Source organism: Gorilla gorilla, chromosome 21 (assembly GCF_029281585.2).
Source record: "Gorilla gorilla gorilla isolate KB3781 chromosome 21, NHGRI_mGorGor1-v2.1_pri, whole genome shotgun sequence".
Taxonomy (NCBI): Eukaryota; Metazoa; Chordata; class Mammalia; order Primates; family Hominidae; genus Gorilla; species Gorilla gorilla.
Genome location: NC_073245.2, coordinates 70,599,764 through 70,624,459, shown reverse-complemented (window position 1 = coordinate 70,624,459; position 24,696 = coordinate 70,599,764). Strand labels below are relative to the sequence as shown.

General features: G+C 40.8%; 1 protein-coding gene across 1 annotated transcript in view; it reads right to left on the bottom strand.

Annotated features, from left to right (window-relative positions):
- The window catches only part of RAB22A (RAB22A, member RAS oncogene family), a 53,528-nt gene that overhangs the window by 12,613 nt on the left and 16,219 nt on the right, over positions 1-24,696 (bottom strand). The window contains exon 3 of the mRNA XM_004062430.5: positions 5,180-5,261. Within this exon, the coding sequence (XP_004062478.1) occupies positions 5,180-5,261 (82 nt within the window). The remainder of the gene's footprint in view (positions 1-5,179; positions 5,262-24,696) is intronic.

Genomic DNA, 24,696 nt, shown 5'->3' with positions numbered 1-24,696 from the left:
CAAACTTTTTCTGGTAAAGACCAGGTAGTGAATATTTTGGCTTTATGGGTCACATAATCTCTGCTGCAACTACTCAACTCTACTATTGTAGAGTGAAGGTAGCCACAGACCAAGCTTGTCTAACCTGCGGCCTGTTATGTGGCCCAGGACAGCTTTGAATGTGGCCCAACGCAAATCCATAAACTTTCTTAAAACATTGAGCTGTTTTTGCGATTTATTTTTAAGCTCATCAGCTATCGTTAGTGTATTTTATATGCGGCCTGAGACAATTCTTCTTCCAATGTGGCCCAGGGAAGCCAAAAGACTGGACGTCCCTGCCATAGATAATAAACAAACAAGCATGGCTATGTTCCATGAAAGCTTTATTTACAAAAACTGGTGGCAGGTTGGATGTGGCCCAAAAATATATGTGTAAATTCTATCTGCAAATTCTAATAATGGGATCACTTTCGGGTTTGCTTCTACTCATGGAGTCAGGTCTTCTTGTCTCTTCACGTGGATGGTAACTGTGCACTGGCCAGTGTGGATGATGCACTGCAGACTCTGGTTTCTGGGACTGTCTGCCCCAATTCTAGATGATACTAAGCCACTACACTTGTTCTTGATTTTAAACAGGAGAACAATTCCTTACATGACTACTGTGACAATAAATAAGTCTGAGCCTTCCTAGTGTTCTGATCTCTGTAAAAACAGTCATTGGGAGAAACCATATTAAGATGCAGGAATGTAAATTTTTAAAGACTGGATGCAATGTCTATTAGACTCTGGTTAGGAAGCTTTTTTTTTTTTTGAGATGGAGTCTCACTCCATGGCCCAGGCTGGAGTGCAGTGGTGCGATCTCGGCTCACTGCAACCTCCACCTCCCCGGATCAAGTGATTCTCCTGCCTCAGCCTTCCGAGTAGCTGGGACCACAGGTGTGCGCCACCATGCCTGGCTAATTTTTGTATTTTTAGTAGAGATGGGGTTTCACCATGTCGGCCAGGTTGATCTAGAACTCCTGACCTCAGGTGATCCACCTGCCTTGGCCTCCCAAAGTGCTGGGATTACAGGCGTGAGCCACTATGCCTGGCCAAGAAGCTTTCTTTTATACAATCACACACAGATTGCAAGTATTTGACATGTTCTTACTACAGGTATGGTGTATTTATGAGGTTTTTTAATGTATGTGTTGTGTCTGTCTCAATGCTACTGCAGGAGTCTTTGTTACTGAAGGAGATAATTGGTGGAAAAAGGGTGATTTTAAATGCATTCATTCAAGATAGCAAATAATAGGGACAAAATGGTCTCACAAAGACTCTATCTTGAGAAGATAAACTTAAAATTGTAAAATCAAGTTTAATTTTATCTGGTATTTGAAAAACCTTAGGTTTATTATTGCAGCCAGGAGCTAATTTTCTGGATGAACACTGAGTTGAACTTGATTGATAACTTGGCTATGAATCTTCTGATAAAACTACATGCTAGCACAATACGATATCCTTCATTTCATGTTTGACTTTCATAGTCTTATCATAAAAATGACAAATTTTTACAAAAATATTTGAGGGCTTCATCAATTTTCCCTAGGCCCCTGTTAAGCCTTTGATACACAAACCATTATCTTCTGAAGCACTTATATCATCACCCTGAGCAGTATTTTTCCTCTTCATTTAAGTTAACAAGATCCCTACTGTCAAGGGCTTCACAGGACATTTGAGAAATTCTCCAAAATCACTTTCATTGACTTAATGAAATCACTTTGCAATCAAACGTAGCTGGACCATCAGAAAGACAATCCATCTGTCAAAACTATGTGCAGTACAAGATGTCAAATGGGGAGGTTGGGGAGGATGTCTGAATGGTCAATTCATCAAAAGGGTTTTCATTTTACGACAATTTTGGTTCCATAATAAATCTCATAACTACAAAGAGTAATAAACATACAACACCAGAAATTTATAATTTGAGTCATGCACTACTCACATGGTAAAAGTAGGTAGAGGAGCTGTCCTTATCTGTGCCTAAGTAGGGCTGGCAATCAGTAGACATAAACCTATGGGCATCAATACCATGTGCCAAGGGGCTGAGAGCAGAGATATGAAGGCAGTCCTTGCCCTCAAGGAGCTTACAGTCTAATGAAAGGCAGACAGGTAAGGAAACAGGTGATAATCCCATGGATGAGAGCAATCAAAGACTTCAGGATACAAAGGAATACTCCAAAGAGTTTATTTGCTGATTCATCCAACCAACCAATATCTGAACATCAGCTCTAGTTCAGGTACCATGCTAGGCCCTGGGAGTACAGCATTGAACAAGACAATGTGGTCCCAGCTCTTGGAGTTACAGTCTGATGGGAGATTCTGTCAATGAAGGTAGGTAGACAGGTATCTAAGGACAATTTTTAATGAATGTTCTGAGGAAAACGAGTAAGGGCAGTAATGAAGAACAAAGTTGGGGCCCTGCTTAGATGCAGGGGGTTTAGAGAAAACTCTGAGTGTATCACATTTAACCTGACACCAAAAGACGGGAAAGGAGCCAGCTGGGCTCCAGTGGAGGGAACAGAGAGTTTTGGTGAGAAGGAACAGTGTATCCAGAGGCATGAGGCCAAGGAGTGCTGGAGGCCCTGAGAAGAGAGGAGCCCCGGGGGAGGCCTGGGCAAGTCACGTGGGGCTTGGGAGGTCTCTGTTCAGAGTGTGGCTATTATGAGAGGTACAGCGGGAAGTCACTGAAGGATATTAAGCAGGCCAATAACACAGGCTGACTTTTGTTTCCAGAAGATTCCTCTGGGTCCTATGAGGACATGTCATGGACAGAGGGAAAGCAGGGGACCCACGAAAAGGCTAAAGGAGTACTCAGTGAATGGCCAAAGGTGGCTGAGAGCAGGATGCTGGGAGCGGAGATGGAGAAGTGAACCTATTTGCAATACATGTAGAGAATGAAGCTGTCAGGACACCTGGGTGGAGAAGGTGTCCAGCACTGAGGCCGAGGGAGGAACCCAGGGAGGCCTCCAGATATGGGTCTAGAGCAACACAGCAGTGTGGCGATGTGGTTACTTGTCCGAGAGCAGAGATGGCAGGAAAGCCCCCTTTAGGTGACATCGGAGGTTGGTTCTGAAGGCTGAATAGGGTTGTGGAAGGGCATGAGGGTGTGAAACTATGGCATGCTGGAGAACAGCACGCAGTTTGTACTAGAGGACAGACTGGTGGGAGGAGGTGAAAATAGAGCCTGGCAGTGGATGGCACATTCTGGACCTTCAATGCACTGCCCAGGATAAACGGGCAGTCCCTGACCCAGACAGGCTTACAAGACATGTCTTGTGTGATCCTCCCAGCATTTCAAACAATTTGTGGGTAGCTGTCAGGTGTGTGTCTTTCCTCAGCACTGCGCTTTGGCAACCCTGGACATGTGCTCACGCCCAGCAACAACTGGCTGGAGTGCGTGCTCATCAGGTGGTGCTCCTCTCCTGTCTTCTCCATGCAGGGCATCCTGGTCAGCACCCCTGGCCTGTGGCCTGGCCCCATGAGCATCTCCTGTGCAGCTCTGGGCTGTGTGATGGTGCATCAGGCAGGCTGAAGGCAGGTTTGCATCTCAGAGCAACTACTCCTGTTGCAGAACCAATGAGAAGTGGACAAGCAAGAGGCAGGAAAACCAGCTAAGTACAAAACTTCACAGACTTCTGCTACCATGGTGGCAGAAAGGGAGAGAGGCAAACACCTTTGTGTTATTTTTTTTTGTGTTCCAGAAAAAAAGAGATGTTATATGCCACTGCATATACCAGGACAGGCTCTGATTCAAAGCATAATGGAATCTATATTACAGCATGATTCTTTATGATGAGGGCTTTGCTGTATCATCAAATATATGTGAGGGGTAACTGAAACTTGGGATTTAGTGGAGGGTACATATATTACTAATAGGAAGGGCCACACGGATTCGTGGCTAACAGGACAGAACCCAGGGCTGTGTCTACAGATATATTCAGGATTCTGGTAAGCGACACACTTCTGAAGGACAGAAGAGGGATGGTTAGCAAAGGTCCAGCTGTCCTAACTGCTCCATTCTAGATGTACAACATGAGCAAAGGAGAAGGAATGGGGAGTGGAAGACGGTAAGCAGAATATCTTAGATGAGTAATGGGACAGAGGCACAACATCCAGTGTTAAAAACAGAAGAAACCAAACAGAGCAAACTTAAGACATTAAACCTGTACAAATGCATGGAGTCTATGTCTAGGACAACAGTAATGGCTTGTTTTGTTTTCCTCCATTTGTCTGTGATGATTCTTGTCAGATTTCATACTACACACACTATCTATGGTGTCTTAGATAAGGCTGTGATGACAGACTATTTTTCCTGATTACTTCTGGTACACTTTTAAGAGCTTAAGATAGCACCGTGCATCTATCAGATGTGCTGTTTGGATCGTACTGTTTGAAAACAAAATTAAACGGCAGCTGAATAATGGGGTGGCTGCCAGAGACACCTTGGAAGGGAAATTGGACTTAGTACCCAGAGCAAAGGGGAGGAGGCAGATGTGTCTCAGTACCCAGAGGAAAGGGGAGGAGGCAGATGTGTCTGTCCCCATCCCTGCCTTCCCGGCCCTTTCTGATTTGGGTGGGCTTCCCCAAATTCCATTAGACCCCATGCTGCCATGTTCAGGCCCCGCTTCTGGTTCAGGCTCTTCCTTAAGTAGATAACCATTGTGGCCAATTTTGTCATCAGGTATTTATTAAGTATCTATTGCAAGGCACTGTGTTAGCTTATCCTTTTCACTTATATCTCACACTTCATATGCTGTAAAGTTCCCTCTTTAGCTTTTAAAAGGCAGCGATAAATGAGTTGTGCTTAACTCACCCTTTCTACCACTAATTGCTTTATATATCTTTACTAGAGGAGAGAGCCCCAAATTATACACAGTGCTCTGAGTGGGATTTTATCAGGCCTGTTGGTCAGCATTTACTTTAAGACACTGCAAGGTATAAAAATGCCCTCAGTGCCCATTATCACTTTCTCCATCGGTGGACTCTGTGGCTCTAATTGAAAAGGCAAAGGCAAAGGCTGGCCTACGCAAATGGAAATAAATGTGTCTCCGGTGCACAGAAGAGAAGTGAGTAACGTGAGATGACAGGGATGCTGACAGTTTAGTTGGAACTTTCATTTGGGCCTCAGAAAAACAGAGTAAATTAAAGAGTGACTTACTCGTTCTTGTCCAGCTGTATCCCAGATTAGGAATTTATGTAGCTCATTTTGGTACTGGACAGTCTTGGTCATAAAAGATGCCCTATAAAGAGAGACCTAAATGATCAGAATACAATTATGTAAAGCACGTTTCCAGCCCCAGTCGGAAACATCACTTAGACTCAACCAACGCTCAGTCTCCCAGCACCACGCTGTATCCTAATTGTGTTCCTCTCTGGAGTATTTATGGGATGCTCAGATGCTGAGTGCATATCCTCCGTCAAAATAAAGCATTAGGCACATCTGCCCGACACCAAGAAGGAAGGGTTCTAAGCTCCTTATCAAAAGAATCAAGAGATAGTTTGGCAATACAGACATTAGCCTCCCTTGTAAAACACAAAACCTGTTATTTAAAGAGATGTTATCATGGGAAAATATTCCTAAAAAACTATGTCCAGGAAGGTATACACTAGTTTAAAAAAAAACTTTTTAGGATCTGGCTTTGTCCTCCCCCAATTCCCAAACCACATGCCCATGTAAATAGGTGAGTGAGAGCTAGTGTTAACATGCGAATTAATAACATTAAGGTGTTGAACAAGGAGCAGGAAGATGGCTGGAGAAGTAACAGCTGCACCAAGGGGACCCGATTCATCATCAGTGCCCCCTGACGACCACCTGCATTTCATCGACAAAACGGGTTTCTCAGCTGAAGTTCAACATCACAGCTTGGGGCCTCATCCAGCCCCAGATGGGAGAAGGAATCATGGTTTGCAGGTCACACCGCTCACTTTCAGGGAGCTACTCTGCCCAGGGCACTCTGATGGCAGGGTTCCTATTATTTTGGGGGTTCTACATTTGGAGACTCTTGAGTGAGACCTCAAAATCTGTGTATCCTCTGAAGAGCCATGGTGGCCCAGAAGACATGCCTGGACACTTGGGGGACTCCAGGACACAGGTTCAGGATTCTTGCCCTGGGATTGGGCCCAGCTCCAATACTACCTTCCATTCCCCCCTCACCCAGAGGGCAGCCTCCCAGGAAGTCCTTTGTCTCCCAGTCTTCTCAAAGCATCCCAGTCTGGCCAGTAGAGCCCAAAGATGGGTGTGTCTTCTTTTCTAATGAAAAATAAGCCTTCTGGAACCAAGTACGAAATTATACTTTTTTTTTTTGCCAAATTGTACTCCTGTTTTTTGGCCAAGTTGTACCCAAATCGCTCCAATCAGGACATTGAACTCAATGGCTGGCATTTTCAGATATGCTGAGGCCTTGAAATATTTTTCTTGAGATTCAAGTAATAATCTTCAAGAAAAGTGCAAGTTGAATAGACAGGATGACTTTCTGATGAATCATGAGCTTAGACAAGTATCAGAATCCTTAGTTTTAAAACTTCAACTCTGATACAATAAATTCCTGGCAATATTTATATAAATTTATGGCATGGCAAGTAGCCTCCAAAACAGTGACTGTGACTAGGAAGGGAAGGTAAATTAGGAGGCAAGATCATATTTACTGATAGGTACTACTTATTGGATATTTATTTACTGAAAATTTACCCCTTGGTATCCTTAGTAAAGTGCTTTGTACACAGAAGGTACTCATAAATGGTTATTGTATCAAGAACTTTTGGCGACTCACTATGATTAAATCAGGATGTACAACATGGTTTCTCACTTAGGAAATATCTAAGCATTCAAAAAGCATTGTTTATTGTGAAGATTAAATGAGATGATGTATGTGGAAGTGCTCTGTAAATTGTAAAGCACTATATCTATACAAGGTATTATTATTATTATTTAAAGGCAGCTCCAGGAAATGTTTTAGTTTAGACTTTGCAATTAGTCCTAAAAGCTTGCAACTCAACTCTCCATCAATTGTGGTTGTGGTGTTACATTTATGAGTGACAACAGGCATCCAACAGGAGCCTACCAACAGAGCCAACACATCCAACACTTCCATTTTGGCTGCTCAAAGGATGAAAGAAGAAATATATTTCAAGTAGACAAAAAGCTGAGAAAGGTATACACAATAATTATGACAGGATCGGGACTCAATGAAGTTTAACCTACCTGCCAAGCATTTACCTTTAATTAAAACATTACTTATTACTGACTTATTATTGAGTCAGATAAAAGACAAAATGGCAGCTATGATGTAATGAAAGTGCCCTGAAGGATTAAATCTAACTCCCTGTCTGAACCTGGACCACCCTTCTACTCTCCCCTTTCATCACTTTCACCACGCCTCCTTCCTGTCTACCCTGAAGTTTTCTTGTACCTCAAGCTCCCTTCTTGGGTCTAAGTCTCTGTTGTTGGCTTCCAGTCCATTGATCACCAGCATCACTTGCCCACACCACCAGTTCTGTAGCCTCCTTGCCTGTCTTGTCTCAACCACCCAGAAAAGCCCCAACAGCCTCTCCACCTGCTTCCTCTACCCAATGGTTGGGTCGTGGCTTCGCTGGAGGAAAAATTACAAAACTATGTGGACAGCCATGAAGATTCTACGCTTTGTCTGCTGGGCATGCCTCTTAGGCCTTCTTCCATTCCACAGCAATTATCCCACATTCTCTCTCCTCCTTTCCAGTTCTCTACCACTTCCAGCTACCTGTCTCTTCAAGACAACAGCTTGTTTCAGCCTTCTCAAGAGAAAACAGGTTATAAGCCCCAAGACTTTCAACCAGCTCCCCAGTCAACACTTTCAACTAGAGAACAGACGAATTTCCACTCATACTTGCTGTGACTTCCATTTTTCTGACTTTTGCTGAGTCAGAGATGTCTTTTCTTTGGATCACGTGTCAATGCTGCCCTGGTTCATGACCCCAGCACATCCTGCCTTGGCCACTGCAGTCATCAAACTGGTCTCCTCAAGTCTCAAATCTTTTCAATTGTCCCTGTGTCCACCTTCCCACGGACCACTGACTGCTCCTCTTCCTTGGATGCTTTCCCACTGGCTCTCCCCTGGCCAGATGCTCCCCATCGTTTGGGTCTCAGCTTAAATGTTAATGACCATAGACACCTGTGCCATCTACCCCACCAGGCAGCCTCCCACCCAACTCACCACTGCACTTTGTCTTTAGAGCAGCTTTCACAACATCTGAGTAGTTCATTTATGTTTTTTTCTTTTTAAAGTTTGCCTGTTCAATGTCTGACTTACCCATGAGAATTTTAAGTTCTTTGAGTGCAGGGGCCTTGCTGTAACTCTTCCTCTGTAATAGGGGTATCTTCCTCATCTCTCCATCTCCTTGCTATCCTAGAACTCCAACAAAACATTTATCATGCAGCCTACAAGCTAAGTGGCTGTCTATTATGCCAACAGACCTAGGGTGTCTTGGCCAAGCACTTCCTGAAGCATGAAGTGAGAAGTACTATTGAAATGCAGGTAAAACGTTGAGATTAGAGCAGACCTGGGCTCTGCAACCTTAGCAAGGTGTGTGGCCTTTAGGGTATGTGGGAAGTGGTTCAACTAGCGCAAGGCTGAGTATGCCCAAGCAGTGTCCTTCCTGCCTTCTGCCAAGCCACCAGCTCCAACTCCTTCTAGCCCACAGGCAACCAGCAAAATCCAGGAGTTACAGCAAAGTCACTGTGTCCCTCTCTCACTCAAAGCTCTGGAATTCTGCTAAGAAAGAAGTCATATCGCTTTTTGGAAGGAGGGGGTGTCTCTTTCCTGCTCATTCACGTTTGAATCAGGAGTTTTTTCCCAACCCCACGTCACAGCTCAAGTGGCCAACCTTTCTCCCCTCAACCCCACGATGCATCTCTGTTGATTTCTGAGAGGTTAAAATCTTGGCCTATCACATCTGTAAGAACCACTTCCTCCTCAGCATTAGGACTGGATTCTTTTCCGTAGTGGTAACACCTGGATTCAGGGTGAGACATGGGAGGGGGAGGTTGCCTGTGGCACCTCCCGAGCTCTGGGCTAGCCCCAGGCAGAAGTCCTGCAGGAGCAGGACTCAACAATGGATTCCTTCCTATGGTCAGGTCTTTACCTGTTGAGAACAGCACTTTTCCAAATCTGCTTGATTTTAATTTAACTACACAATTTAGATACTTCATCACCCTTCCTGCCCAACATGGTGAAAATAGGGCATTATTTCCACTCTACCCCCACAAATCACCCCAAATTCCAAGATCTCAATCACAGAACATTATGTCTGCCTTCCACAGAACAGAAACGAAGTCTGCAACTATTCTTTGTCCTTTGTTACTTGCATCCAATTTTGAAGTAGAGCTGTCTGGTTCTTCATTTTATATTTAATCTATACTTGAACCTCAATCCCTGAAATAAATTCATAAATTGGACCCTAATCTTCGAGTGGGACTACTACAATTTTTCCCTCCTGTTGTCACTAGAACTCTAGGATCACTAGGATCACTCCTTTAACGATCAAGTTAAATGATGCAGAGGGTATAACTTCAATATCTTGCTTTTTGAAAAACTGGCAATGGCTCCCTGCCATTCAAATGATACATTTTTATTTTCCAGCCTGCCATTTACTTGTCTGATAACCTTATTTTTCACTACTAAACCGTCTCTCTCCACTCTGCTTAGGCAGATCTTATCATGTCTTTAATCTAAAATCCATACTAGCATTATTTCCTAAAGCTAGAATGCTTTTCATATACTTCTCCATTTTTCATGGCATTCTAAAAATATGACTTTCTTCATGCACACCAAGTAGTCATGATCTTTGGTCAGAGTACGTGCTCTCAATGAAAATACTTGTTGCAAGGTATTTTAAACATTTCTTTTCTTTAACTGCAGTAGACCTGTTTAGCTCTCCTGGAACATAGGTGTGCTCTGACATTACATTCCAGCACCTCTCTTTACTGCAAACCCTGTTCTTTGCATGGCATATGGGATGCTGTCATCCCCATAATGGCATATAGTGCCTCCCGAGGATGAACAATCCAGCACATTTTACAATTAACAAAGGATTCTCACTTCTCAAAACTAGAAATCTCATGCAAACAACCCTTGGATCTCTGGATTATGCACAGTGATGGAAACACCACTGAATACCAAGATTGAGACATAAAAAGACCAAAGGCACATGACATCTAGAAGTTCCTCTAACAGAGGTATCAAGGGACCTTCACAAAGTTATCTCTGTTAGAATGGTGCAAAGAACTTGATGGGTTCTCAGTGAGGGTTAGCTGAATTTAAGGGCACATTTGGCTTATGTTAGAGTGGCTTCAAAAAGCCGGAAGTCTCAAGTGTATCCATAAATTCAGTGAAGTATTATGTGCATTTCATAGTCACACACACCTTTAACCTTTTCTTGAATCTCCACCATCTCTTAGGCTAATGAGATCTAAGGATTAACTCTGCATAGTAATCTCTCCCAAGCAGTCGATACCCACTTAAAGCAGAGTGGTGCACAACGGACTGTTCCACAGGTTCACGGTCATCCTAAGCAAATCCTTTATCACCTTCTACATGTTCATCATACGGCCTAAAAACTTTTTGGAAAATATTTAAAATCAAGGAAAAGATTTCTTTAAACAGGCTGGGCACGGTGGCTCATGCCTGTAATCCCAGCACTTTGAGAGGCTGAGGCGGGCTGATACTTGAGGTCAGGAGTTCAAGACCAGTTTGACCAACATGGTGAAACCTCGTCTCTACTAAAAATACAAAAATTAGCCGGGTGTGATGGCGGGTCCCTGTAATCCTAGCTACTCAGGAGGCTGAGGCAGGAGAATTACTTGAACCCAGGAGATGGAGGATGCAGTGAGCTGAGATTGCGCCATAGCACTCCAGTCTGGGCGACAGAGAGAGATCCGTCTCAAAAAAATAAAATAAAATAAAAATAAACAAACATAACTAAATAGCAAAAAGCTTATCCTTTCCTAAACTTGTCAATAATAATTTACATAACATATACCATTTCACATCAAAAACAAAATCAACAATGACAAAACTGTCTTGACTTTATTGTTAGACACTCTTCTAATGATTTCACATGTGACCCAACTGAATCCCTCTACTGTGGGCTCCAGGATGGGTTTTATTCTTCATCACCATTTTGCAGATGGGACACAGAATAGACAGGGCTGGTGAGAGGTGCAGTTAGGATCCACAGCCAGGCAGTCGAACCTCAAGTCTGTGCTCTGAACTACAGTGCTATTTGTACTGGGCAATCTGTTCACTCCTTCAAACACCTGGACTTCTACCACATGGCAGGAACACCAGGCAGGCAAGGTGAGAAAGAGCCCATCACAGCCCTCAAGTGGCTTACACTGGGGGTACTGGTCAGGTGAATAGATAATTACCAGGTAATTATCCTATGAGGTAAGTGAAGAATGGACAGACTGTGAGCAGGAGAATGGTGATGGCATCCTAGGATCTGCACCCTAACCTCAGAACCTGTGAACAGATTCCCTTACATGGCAAATGAGAGCTGCCCAATGTGATTAAATTAAGGATCTTGTGATGGGGAGAGGACCCTGTATTACTCAGGTAGGACCAAGAGGAGTGAGAGCCAGAAGAGAAGGTGATCTGAACATGGAAATGGAGAAGAGAATGACGGGCCTTGAAGATGAAAGAAGGGGCCACAAGCCAAGGCAGTTGCTAGAAGCTGAAAAAGGTATGGAAATGAATTCTCCCCTCAGAACTTCCAGAAGGACCAGCTCTGTCAATACTTTGACTTTAATCCTGTGAACTGACTCTGGACTTCTCACCTCCAGAACTATAAAAGAGTAAGTGTGTGTTTTTTAAAGCTACTCAGTTTGCTGTGATGTGTTAAAGCAGCAAGAGGAAACAAATGCAACAGGAAAGCCTTCAGAGAAGAGGTGAAGTATGGGGCTGAGCCAGAAAGTTGAGGGAGAAGATGGGCGAGGACCCCCAGGGGGGTCCCATTCCATGAAGAGCAACGGTAAGAATCAAAGTAGAGAATCATGAATGTCAAGCAGCAGCCTGGCTGCTCTGCAGGGTTAGACTTGGAGGGTGGGTTGGGCAGAGTACAGTTAGGTGACCACATAGAAGGCTCCAGGCAGGTGAAGGTTGGTAACAAGTGCCTCCCTGGTGTGAGGCCCTGTTCCTTGTAAGCCAGAATCTCCTGGAGGCCAGAGCTCCGCCACCCCATTTATGCTGCTCCATTTGTATTACTAGTGAATATTTCAGAGATATTCTAAAAATTTTAAAAAAATGGTACATTTCTATGTACTATTTGCATTATGTTGCTTCGTTTGAATTACTACTGAATATTTCAAAAAATCACTCTCTTTTTTTAAACTGAGCCTTGCCTAAGCAACAATATTGGTAAAATTTAAAACCTACCAGTTTCATGAACTAGTTTTATTTTTCCCAAGAGACAATAAAATACTTTTTATCCCCCCAGATTCCAGGCAGTATCCTTAAAGTCTCTACTTTTAAGGATCCTCCAGGACAGAAGTAGAGACAGATGATGTAGGCAAAAACTGGGGAATAGTAAGCCCTGTGAGGGCACAGACAAGACGAAGGGAAGTGGGTCAAAAAGAACAGCAAGGCTGACATTTTGGGCTGGATAATTGAAAAAAAAACCAGCGGCCGGGCGTCGTGGCTCATGCCTGTAATCCCAGCACTTTGGAAGGCCAAGGCGAGTGGATCACTTGAGGTCAGGAGTTCGAGACCAGCCTGGCCAACATGGTGAAACCCCATCTCTACTAAAAATACAAAAAAATTAGCTGGGCGTGGTGGTGGGCGCCTATAATTCCAGCTACTCAGGAGGCTGAGGCAGGAGAATCGCTTGAACCCAGGAGGCGGAGGTTGCAGTGAGCTGAGATCGTGCCACTGCACTCCACCCTGGGCGACAGAGTGAGAGACTGTCTCAAAAACAAACAAACAAACAAACAAACAAACAAACAAACAAAGAAAACAAACAGCAAGGAGGGGAATCAAGCTAAGTGGCCCATGGAAATGATCCTGGACAAAGATAGGATGGGCAGGAAGGGACAAAAGGGACAACTTAAGACTAACATACAAAATCCACAAGGTATCAACTGCAGTGAGGGAAAGGGAGAGTTCTCAGCAAGTCTACGTAGCAGGCTTCTGTCAGTTCAGACAACTCTGTGTGTGATGAACTATTTCAGTTATTTCCAAACTGTAACTGTATTATTTAATTTTTAAAATAGGTAATACAGTCATATGTTTCAATATTCAAAACGTACAAAACAAGGATAGACCCAAACATCTCCCACCTTCCTTTTCCAGCCATTGAATTCCTCTCCCTGGAAGTTTGATCTTAGCAGTTTCTTAGACCTCCTTTCAGAAATACATTAGGTTTAGATAAAGCACATGCATATACAGTTTCCCCATATGCTCTTTTATTTTTAAACACAGATGGCAATACATACTACATACCTTTGATTTTTTTTCTCTATCCTATAGCTAGGAGATCATCCAACCTAAGTATATCAAGTTTTCTGAAGATGGCTTTTTTCCTGTATTATATTGAGTACCTGCACCATGATGGATATAATCAGACCCCCACTCATCAACAATGCTGCAAGTGCCAACCTTGGAGAATTTTTAATCGGTTTAGAAATGATGTGAGTTTATCTGTAAGACAAAGACCTAGAAGCAGAACTGCTGAGGCAAAGGGAATGAGGTGACGGCATAACAGCATACTAAGAGTGTCCCCATCCCACACAAGCCGTTTCTGACTTCCACTTCAGAGATGAGGCTTAACTGTCCTTGGATTTCAAATAAATGGAATCATAAAATAGGTACTCTATTGTGTCTAGCTTCTTTCATTTAACAATGGTTTTGAAATTCATCTACAGTGTTTTTTTATTGCCGGATGGTATTCAATTGCGTGACTATATCGCACTTTGCCCATTCTTATGTTGAGAGATTTAAGTTGTTTCAAGTTTTTGGCTATAATGAACAAGCCTGCTATAAACATTTTTGTACAAGTGTTTTTGTAAACATAAAAAGAGTCCTCCAAAGTAGTTAAACCATTTATACTTTTATTAGAAATTTATGGAGTTCTAGTTATTCCATATTCTTGACAACATTTGGTTACTCTTTTAATTTTAGCTATTCCCTAACAACAGGGCATGGATGTCTACTCATACACTTTGATTCAACACTGGACTACAGGGTCTAGCCAATACAATAAGGCCAAAAAAAAAAAAAAAAGTACAAAGTTGGTAAACATAGTAAAATTGTCAGACATTATATTCACAGACATTGTGATATATTTTATATCACGGAGTCCATCAAAAATACTCTTGTGTAACTACTGCTCAGAATAAGATGCATGACATCTCCAATGACCAGAAGGTTTCCTCATGCCCATTTCCAGTTAACTATTGTCCCTATCCCAGGCAAAACATGAAGTCTGTAATTTAAAAAAAAGAAAAAAAAAAGCTCAAAATAAGAAAACTTACAGTCAATATAATTATTTATATGGCAGATTTAATGTTTCCCATTTTGGTATTTGTTTCTCTGCTCTTCTTTTCCTATCTTCTTTGGATAGATCAAATATGGAGGGCAGTATTCAGCTTCTTAAAAAAAAGAATTTTTTTTTTTTTTTGAGATGGACTTTCGCTCTTGTCGCCCAGGCTGCAGTACAGTGGTGCCACCTCTGCTTACTGCAATCTCCACCTCCCAGGTTCGAGCGATTCTCATGCCTCAGCCTCCGAAGTAGTTGGGATTACAGGTACCCGCCACCACACCCAGCTAATGTTTTTTTGTGTTTTTAGTAGAGACGCGGTTTCACCATGTTGGCCAGGGTGGTCTCAAACTCCTGACCTCAGGTGATCCACCTGCCTCGGCCTCCCAAAGTGCTGCGATTACAGGTGTGAGCCACTGAACCTGGCCAAAAAAAAAAATTTTTTTAAAGAAGTGTAATGGCACAATAATGGTTCACAGTAGCCTTGAACTCCTGGGCTCAAGCAATCCTCCCACCTCAGTCTCCCAAGTAGCTAGAACTAGAGGTGTGGCTCATAAAATCCAGCTAATTTTTTCATTTTCTTGTAGAGACAGGGTCTCGCTATGCCACCCAAGCTGGTCTTAAACGCCTGGCCTCAAGCATTTATCCCTTAACTTGGCCTCCCAAAGCACTGGGATTATAAGTGTGAGCCATGGCGCTGGGCCCTCGATTTTATTTCTTGTATTGGATTTTCAGCTATACCTCTCTGTGTGTCTCTATTTTTTCAACAGTTTCTCTAGAGATTACAGTATGCATCTTTAAATTTCAATCTACTTCCAAATGATATTATACTATTTCATGAACAATGTAAGACTCTGCCAGCTGAATTCCACATATTCATATATTCCCCTCCCATCCATTGTGCTCCTGTTGCCTGTTACTTAACTTCTTCATATGTTACAAACAAACAATATAATTGTTACATATATATTTAAAGCCAATAGTGTTTTTAGCTGGATGAAATAGGCTCCTGTTAATATTTCTTGATATGGGCCTACTGTAGACAAACTCAGCTTTTGTCTGAAAATGTCTTCATTCACCTTTATTTTTGAAGAAAGTTTTTGCTGGATACAGATTAGTTGGCAGGTTTAATTAATTAATTAATTATTGCTGGATACAGAATTAGCTGGCAGGATTTATCTATTTATTTATTTATTTATTTATTTATTTATTTATTTATTTATTTATTTATTTATGATGGAGTCTCACTCTGTCGCCCAGGCTGGAGTGCAATGGCATGATCTTGCTCACTGCAACCTCCGCCTCCTGGGTTCAAGTGATTCTCCTGCCTCAGCCTCCCAAGTAGCTGGCATTACACGTACCCGCCACCATACCCTGCTAATTTTTGTATTTTTAGTAGAGACAGGGTTTTACCATATTGGCCAGGCTGGGTCTTGAACTCCTGACCTCAGGTGATCCGCTTGCCTTGGCCTCCAGAAGTACTGGGATCACAGGTGTGAGCCACCACACCCTGCCTATATATATATTTTTTAAACTATGTTAAAGATGCTGTATCATTATACTCTGACCTCCACTGTTTGTGCTGAAAAGTCAGAGATAATTATTATCACTGTCCTCCTGTATATAACATGTTTTTTATCCCTCTTCTGATTGCTTTTAAGATCTGCTCTTTTTTTCCGGTTATCAGCAGTTTGACTATGATATACCTAGGCTGTGGAGTTGTGGTTTGTTTTGTATTTATCCTGACAAGAGTTTGCAGAAATTATCAGATTTATACATTGATCACTTCCATCAATTGTGGAAAGCTCCTACCTTTTATCTCTTGAACTATTCTTTTCCTTTGTCCTTCTCCTTTCTTTCAGGGAAGCCAATTGTGAAACTGACAGCACCTTACAGATTTTGGATGTCTTTAAAAAATATCTTTATCTTCTCTTTGCGTTTCAGTTTGGATACTTTCTACTTATCTGACATTATATGGACATTTTATAAGATGACTGGACACAGCAGAGGAGAGGGTCAGTGAATCGGATCAAGATTTTTAAGAGATTCCTTTGCTTTGCAGCTCCACCCACGGATTCTTGCACCTTGGCTGCTGTCACCCTACGCCCAGCAAAAGTAGAAATTCCTGTGAAGAGTTTGTTCTGAGCTCACCTGCCCCACTTCAAGTCTCCACAGTTAAGAGCCCAACTGTTCCCATCTATGGCAAAGTTTCCCTGTCCCTCTGTTTCAATAGAGGATGAGAGCAGCTATGGCTCTCTTCTGAATGGTCTATCACTTATTGAAGTTTAGTTTATTTAGGTTTCTTTGTGTGCTCAGCTGCCTAATGGGCTTTTAAAAACTTATCTTGCTTGTTTTGGCTGTTTGGGTGAGAATGATGGTCTCTTGTGACTTTTTATGAGTTGGAAAGCATAGTGGATTGTTTAAAGGACTGAGTTATTACATTTAAAGGATATAATATGCCCATCATTATCATTACTACTTACATTTGATAATTTTTGCTAAGTTGTTGTTTATAGTGGTTGTACGAAGGACTTGTTAAATGCTCCCTTATGGCAAGGCAGAACAAGGTACTTGGGGATGACCGAGGAGAAAGAGGAGTTCAGTGGTAGATATGTGGAGTCCCAGGTGTCTCTGTTTAAATACCAGTCACCTGGAGTCACTAGAGAAAGGTGGCCATCAAAGTGCTAACTGTGAATGAAATCACCTAGGAAGAGACACAGACTATGCAAGAAATTCTGTTGTGACATTTTAGGGGTGGACATTGAAGCCAAGAAACACAAGAAGGAGGAAGCCCCTTGCAAGAGGTAGAAAGGAGAACCAGAACTGTATCCCAGGAAACCAAAGGATTAAAAAAAAAAGTCAAGATAATGCCAAATACTTCTAGAGGGTAAATACAATAAAAAGAGAATTATATTTGTGGTTTATATTTAGTCAAACTCTACAACAATGGTGTTTCAATGGAATAATGGGGGTAAAAGCTGATAAGAGAACGGTCAATAAGAGATTGGTTAAATAGAGACAATAAATGTATACAATTATGAAAATCTTCAATAATAATTTTTTACTGAGCATCTATTGTGGGCTGAGGATACAGCTGTCTGTGGTCATTTCAGATACGGTTCCTCTTCTCATACAGCTTATATTCAAGTGGCAGGAACTGACAATAAATAAATAGATGATTATAGATTTTAATATTTACTACGAAGATAAAAAAAAACACTGTGTGGTGATAGTGACTGGAGTGGCAATTTGAGATAGGATGATAGCAAAAACTTGGAGGAACCCTAAAAGGGAAGAAGATCCAACCATTCCAATATTTAGAGGGGGGAGAACATTTCAAAAAGAGGAAACAGTAAATACAGAGACCTTGAGTTGGGAGAGACTATCAAATGTTTGAAAAGAAGGGCCATGTGGCTGCAATGCAGTAAGAGAGGAAGAAAGTGATAAAAAATCAAGGTGAGGACAAACCACCAGCGTTGGCTGGAAGTGACAGAGGATGAGGTTCAGGGCTGCCAGTGTGGCTGGAAATAGAGAGGGGATGTTCTAGAAAAGAAGGAGCTGCAAATCCATACACAGACTCCTCTCAGAGCCACAGCTGACTCCTATAATTGCACATGCAACTGGGGAGATGCCAAGGAGTCTAATGGACAGCAACAGCTGGAAGGCCAAAAAAAGCTGAGCAGAGATTTTAGTTGTTTCCAACTGTAGGGGAGAAAAGTTGGGAGTTTAAATCCTGCCAGTCCAGAGGCTCACTGGACACCTTGAATGATAATGAAGTAGGCCATATCTCAGAAGCAAAGATAGTGTCCCAAGAATAAGGATTTGTCATAAGGCAACATCCCAACACAACCGTCTGAACAAAGTGTTAAGATGAAGCTTCCACAAGTTCAAGATGATTAGCCCATAATTTAATGTTCTGTAAAACAAAACAGCACTCTTCAGTGGAAGATACGAAAATCTAAAATTTTTGCAGCGTATCTTCTGCAGTGTCCAGTACAATATAAAAAACTACTAGATAATCAAAGAAAATGTGACCCAAGGTCAAGAGAAAAAAAACAGTAGATGTAACAGATCCTGAGATGATCCAGACGCTGGAATGAGCAGATACAGATGTTAAAAACAGCTACTATAAATATAATCTAGACTTAAAGAAAGTCATATTGAGTGAGCAGATGGGGCAACTATGCATGTAAAATATATAAAAGAACCAAATGAAAATTCTAGAATTAAGGACAGTATCTAAATACTGGGGGAAAAATATTAGATACACTGAACAGAATAGTCATCCTTCAGTATCCGCAGGGGACTGGTTTCAGGACCCCCCACGAATAAAAATTTGCAAATACTCACAACTGTTATATAAAATGATATAGCATTTGCATATAACCTACATGTATCCTCTCATATACTTTAAGTCATCTCTAGATTACTTACAATACCGAATACACTGTAAATGCTATGTAAATAGTTGCTTTATCATTTAGGGAATAATGACAAGAAAAAAAGGCTGTATATATGTTTAGTACATGTTTAGTACATATACAGACTCTTCCCCCCCAGATACTTTCAATCTGTGGTTGGTGGAACCCCTGGATGTGAAACCCATGACTAAAGAGGGCCAACAGATTTGGAGACACTGTAGAGGAATCAACTAAGATAAAGACAGATCAAGAGAAATTATGTGATCGTTAAGAATAGAGAGAAAAAGATGGGGGTAGGGAAAAGGACACAAACTCAGAGCCTCCATGGCCTGTGGTATAATATCTAGCAGTTTAACATACATATAATTGGAACCCCATAAGAGGACCAAGAGAATGGTGCAGAACAGATACTTAATTTGGCTGCAAATGTCCCAAATTTTGTAAAACTAATCAAATTTCAGATCTAAGAAACTCAGTGAACCCAGAGTATATTACACATTTAGCATATTAAAGTAAATTACTGAAAACAAAAGATAAAGAATAGGTCTTAAGAGCAGCCAGAGAATGAAAAGGCATTACATATAGGGTAACAATGTGAAAGAGGATGACAGGCCACTCAACAAAAACAACGATGGCCAGGATAAAACAGAATGACACAGCAAAGTGCTGAAAGAAAAAACATCTGAAATCTACATCTAGCAAAAACATACCTCAAAAGTGAGTATGCAGCCAGGTGCCGCGGCTCACGCCTGTAATCCCAGCACTTTGGGAGGCTGAGGCAGGCGGATCACGAGGTCAGGAGATCGAGACCATCCTGGCTAACATGGTGAAACCCTGTCTCTACTGAAAATACAGAAAATTAGCTGGGCATGGTGGCAGGCGCCTGTAATCCCAGCTACTCAGGAGGCTGAGCCAGGAGAACGGTGTGAACCCAGGAGCGGGAGCTTGCAGTGAGCCGAGATAGCGCCACTGCACTCCAGCCTGGGCGACAGAGTGAGGCTCTGCCTCAAAAAAAAAAAAAAGGGAATATGCAATGCAGACATTACCCTAGATAAACAAATACTGAGGCAATCTTGTCACCAGCCCTGAATACATGAAATGCTCAAAGAAATTCTTTAGACCATCGGTAAATGTCATCAGATGAAAACTCAATTCTACAGGAAGGAATGAAGAGCAGTGGTAATGCTAATATGTGTGTAAAATAAAACTACTTTTGCTCTTCCTCCTTTCTTCCTGGTCTTTTTTTTGAACAATTATTTAGCCCAAGAGGTGCTAGTAGGTAGGCCAAGCAGGTAGGTATTCTTGAGTATGGAAGGTGGAAGGGAGCCATGGTGCCCAGAGCGGTGTATCAAAGCCTGACTAAAGTAAGGACTACCTAAGTAGGGAGGAAAAGAGAGCTAGGGCTGGTTCGGGAAATCCTAGATCCTGTGAAGACGGCATCCACAACACAATGTTACCATCTTTTTTTAAACCTCAAATAGCCAGTTGTCTTTAAATGACACTGTGGGGGGCGGCGGGAAATACAGTAAAACAGCCATCATTTTAAAAATTTGAAGTAATCTCCAACTTCAGAAAAGTTGCAAGTACTATATAAAGAATGTAGCTGGACACTGGTTCACACCTGTAATTCAATCTGAGAGGCCAAGACAGGAGGATTGCTTGAGTCCAGGAGTTTGAGAGCAGCCTGGGCAACATAGCCAGACCCTGTCTCTACAAAAAATAAAAAAAATTTAGCCATGTGTGTTGGTGCGCACCTGTAGTCTTAGCTACTTGGGAGGCTGAGGTGGGAGGATCGCTTGAGCCTGGGAGGTTGTGACTGCAGTGAGCTGTGATCACACCACTGCACTCCAGCCTGGGCAACAAAGTGAGACCTTGTCTCAAAAAATATATATAACATTTTTTTCACAAATAGTTGAGAAAAGTTGCAGGTATAGGGCTTACCCATTTGATAGTGAGTTGCCTATTGCCTTTGAATGTTAGTGTAGAATAATTACGATCAAGATTATTTTCTTATGTAAGCAGAGTAAGATAATCAAAACTGTGAACTTAACATTGACATATTACTACCATCTATTCCTCAGAACCCATTTGAGTTCTGCCAATTGTCCTGATAATATCCTTTAGGCAAAACATCTAGTTCAAAAGCACATGTTGCGTTTAATTGTTATGACTCTTTATAGTTTCCTTCTATCTGGATCAGTTTCTCAGTCTCTCTTTGACTTTTTAGACCTTGAGACTTTTGGAGATTGTAAGCCAGTTGTTTTGTCAAACGTTTATCAATGTGAGTTTGTCTGATGTTTACTCATGATTAGATACAGATAATGCTATAAAATAAGTTAAACTTTTGAAATTCAATTAATGTAATTCACTCTTTTTTTTGGATACTCTTACTTTCAAGCATGGAGCTTATTCCCTACTCTCTTGAGTTTGGGATTGGTTTAGTAACTCCCTTCTGAACAGAAGCCATGGTAGATGACTCCCAAAAGTAGGTCACAAAAGGCACTGCAAATTCTTCCTTGCTCTTTCTCTTGAATCATTTGCTCTGTGGAAAGTTAGCTACTTTGTTGTGAGGACACTCAAGCAGCCCTATGGAGAGGCTCAAAGGGCAAAGAACTGTGGAACTGAGGCCTCCAGCCAACAGCCATGTGAGTGAGCCTTGCTGGAAGAGGATCCTTCAGATAACTGCAGCCCTGCCTGACATCTTGATTGCAACACCATCAGAGTGGGCCAGAACCATATGAGCTAGGCCACTTGGATTCCTGATACACAGAAAATGTGAGATAACAAATGTTTGTTGTTTCAGGCAGGTAAATACTGGGACAATTTGTTACTTAGCAATATTTAATACTGTAACCCACCATATTAACATAAGAGAAAAACAAAATAATCTAAATAGATGCAAAAAATATCAAGACAAAATTCAAGACCTATTCAATTTTTTTATTTTTTTGGAGACAGGGTCTCACTATATTGCCCACACTGGTCTCAAGCGTTCCTCCCACACTGGCCTTCCAGAGTGTTAGGATTACAAGTATAAGCGACTGTGCTCGGCCACAAGACCCATTCCTGATAAAAACTCTCAGCAAACCAGAAACACAAGAAAACTTCCTCTTCCTAAAAATTGGCAACCTATTACTAACATCAAACTTACTGGTACAATACTGAATGTTTTCCCCCTAACATTGGGAAAAGGTAAGGATGTTGGCTCTCACCACTTATTCAGTATGGTAACAGAGGTCCTAGCCTGTGCAACAAGGCATGGAAAAAACTAGAAGGAAAGGAAGAAGTCAGCCTTTATTTTCATACAACATGATTGTGTATGTAAACAATACTAAGGAGTCTACAAGATGAGCTACTAGAACTAATAATGAATTTAATAGGATTAAAGTATACAAGTTTAATAAAGAAAAACCAGTGGTATTTCTACACATGGGTAACAATTATAAATAAAAATGAAAAAACACAATTCCATTTATACTAGCTAAGAAAACATGAAATATTTAGAAAAAATTTAACAAATACACTCTTAAGACTTCTACATTAAAAATTACACAACAATGCAGAGTGAAATTAAAGAAGTTCTAAGTAAATGAAGAGAGATATACTATGTTCATGGATCAAAGTCTCAATATTAAATATATATATATATATATATTTTCAATTTTTGAGACAGGGTTTTGTTATGTTGCCCAGTTTGCTCTTGAACTCCTGGGCTCAAGCAATCCTCCCATCTTGGCCTCCCAAAGTGCTGAGATTACAAATGTGAGCCACCATGCCTGGACTCAATATTATAATTTTTGTTTAAAGTGCCAGGCTATTCAACAGGAAAAGTTTTTTTTTTTTTTAAACAAATAATGCTAAGATAACTGGATAAACACAAGGGAAAATAATGAACCTTACCTCTGCCTCCCACAACACAAAAAAATTAATTTGAGATGGATTAAAGAACTACATATAAAGTTAAAATTACAAAGATTCTAGAAGAAAATGCAGGAGAGTATCTTTGAGGCCTTAGGGCAGACAGAAATTACTTTGGGAGAACAAAAAAGGCATAAATCAAAGACAAAATAACATGGGCTTCATTAACATTAAAACTTCATCAGAAGACATCACTAAGAAAATGAAAAGACAAACCATAAAATGGAAGAAAATATTCACAATAAATATATTTAACAAGAGTATATAAAGAATATACTAAAAATTTATATTCAGTAAGAGATAAGACAAAAAACAATTAAAAATGAGCAAAAGACTTGAATGGTGACTTCATAAAAGACATATGAAGGACAAACAAGCACTTGTAAGTATACTTAAAATTAGTTATCTGAGAAATGCAAATTAAAATCACAATAAGATAACATTTTATACCCAGTAGAATAACTGAAAAGACAGTACCAAATATGGGTGGGGACTTGCCAGTGGGAGGGTAAATGGCACAGTCATTTTGAACAATCGTTTGGTAACTTCATTTGAACAAGTTTGGTAACTTCATATTATAAGTTATAGAAGCATCTACCCTACCAACTATCAATTCTACTCTAGTTCCCAAAGGAAATGAAAACCTATGTCCACAAAAAAACCTTAAAAGAATGTTCATAGCATGTATATTCATAATAGTCAAAAACTGGAACTTGGATGTCCTCAACTAGGGGGAGGAATAGACAAATTATGGTCTATCCATATAAGAGAATATCACTCCTCAGTTTAATAAAAAACAAAACAAAACAAACAAACAAACAACTCTGGGACATGCAACAAGGTTAAATCCGCAAAACATTATTTCATGAAAAAGAAATCAAGACACCAAAGATTATATACTGTGTTATTGCATTTATGTAAAATTCAAGAATAGGGAAATTTATCTATATTGATTAAAATCAACTCCCCATAAGCAATGGTGGTTGCTTATGGAGAGTATGATTCACAGAGGGAACTTTCTGAGGTGATGCAAATTTCTGCATTTTGATTAAGGTGGATGGTACTTATATGGAATCTACGTTATCAAAATCAAATCATAAGCTGCTTACAAGAGACCTATCTTAAATATAAACATACAGAAAGTTAAAAAAAAAAAACAGGAAAAAGATCCACCATGCAAACGCTGACAAGGCAAAACACATTCCTAGAACTAAAGAATATATTTCACAATGTTACAAGGTTTGCTTTATCAGTAAGATATTAAATTCTAAATCTGTATGTATGGAATGTAGGTGCAAAATAAAGCAAAAGTGATAGAATGAAAAGGAGAAATAAATTTACAACCATAGTGACAGATTTTAACTCACTCCTCTTAGTAACTTATAAAGGCAGGTAGGCCAAAATCCCAGCAAAGACAACAGAAAAAATGAACATGATTAGTAAACTCGACCTAATTCCATTCAGAGAACACAGCACTAACAGCTGTAGAGAATACAACCTTTTCAAATAAACATGGAACATTTACCAGGATGGACTATACGCTGATCCACATAGCAAACAGTACCAGACTTCCAAGGATTTATATCATACAAAATATATTCTCTCACCTCAAAACAATTATGTCAATAATCATTAACAAAAAGTTAACTAGAAGATATCCCTGTTTGGAAACCGAGAGACATACATAGAAAAGGCATTTAGATCAAAGATAAAATCAAAATAGAAACTGGAAAATATTCTGAACTGAATGATGATGAAATGATCTATAAAAAAAAACTTGTTGGATCCAGCAAAAGCCACAGTCAAGTTTTTTGTTTTTTTTTTTTGAGAT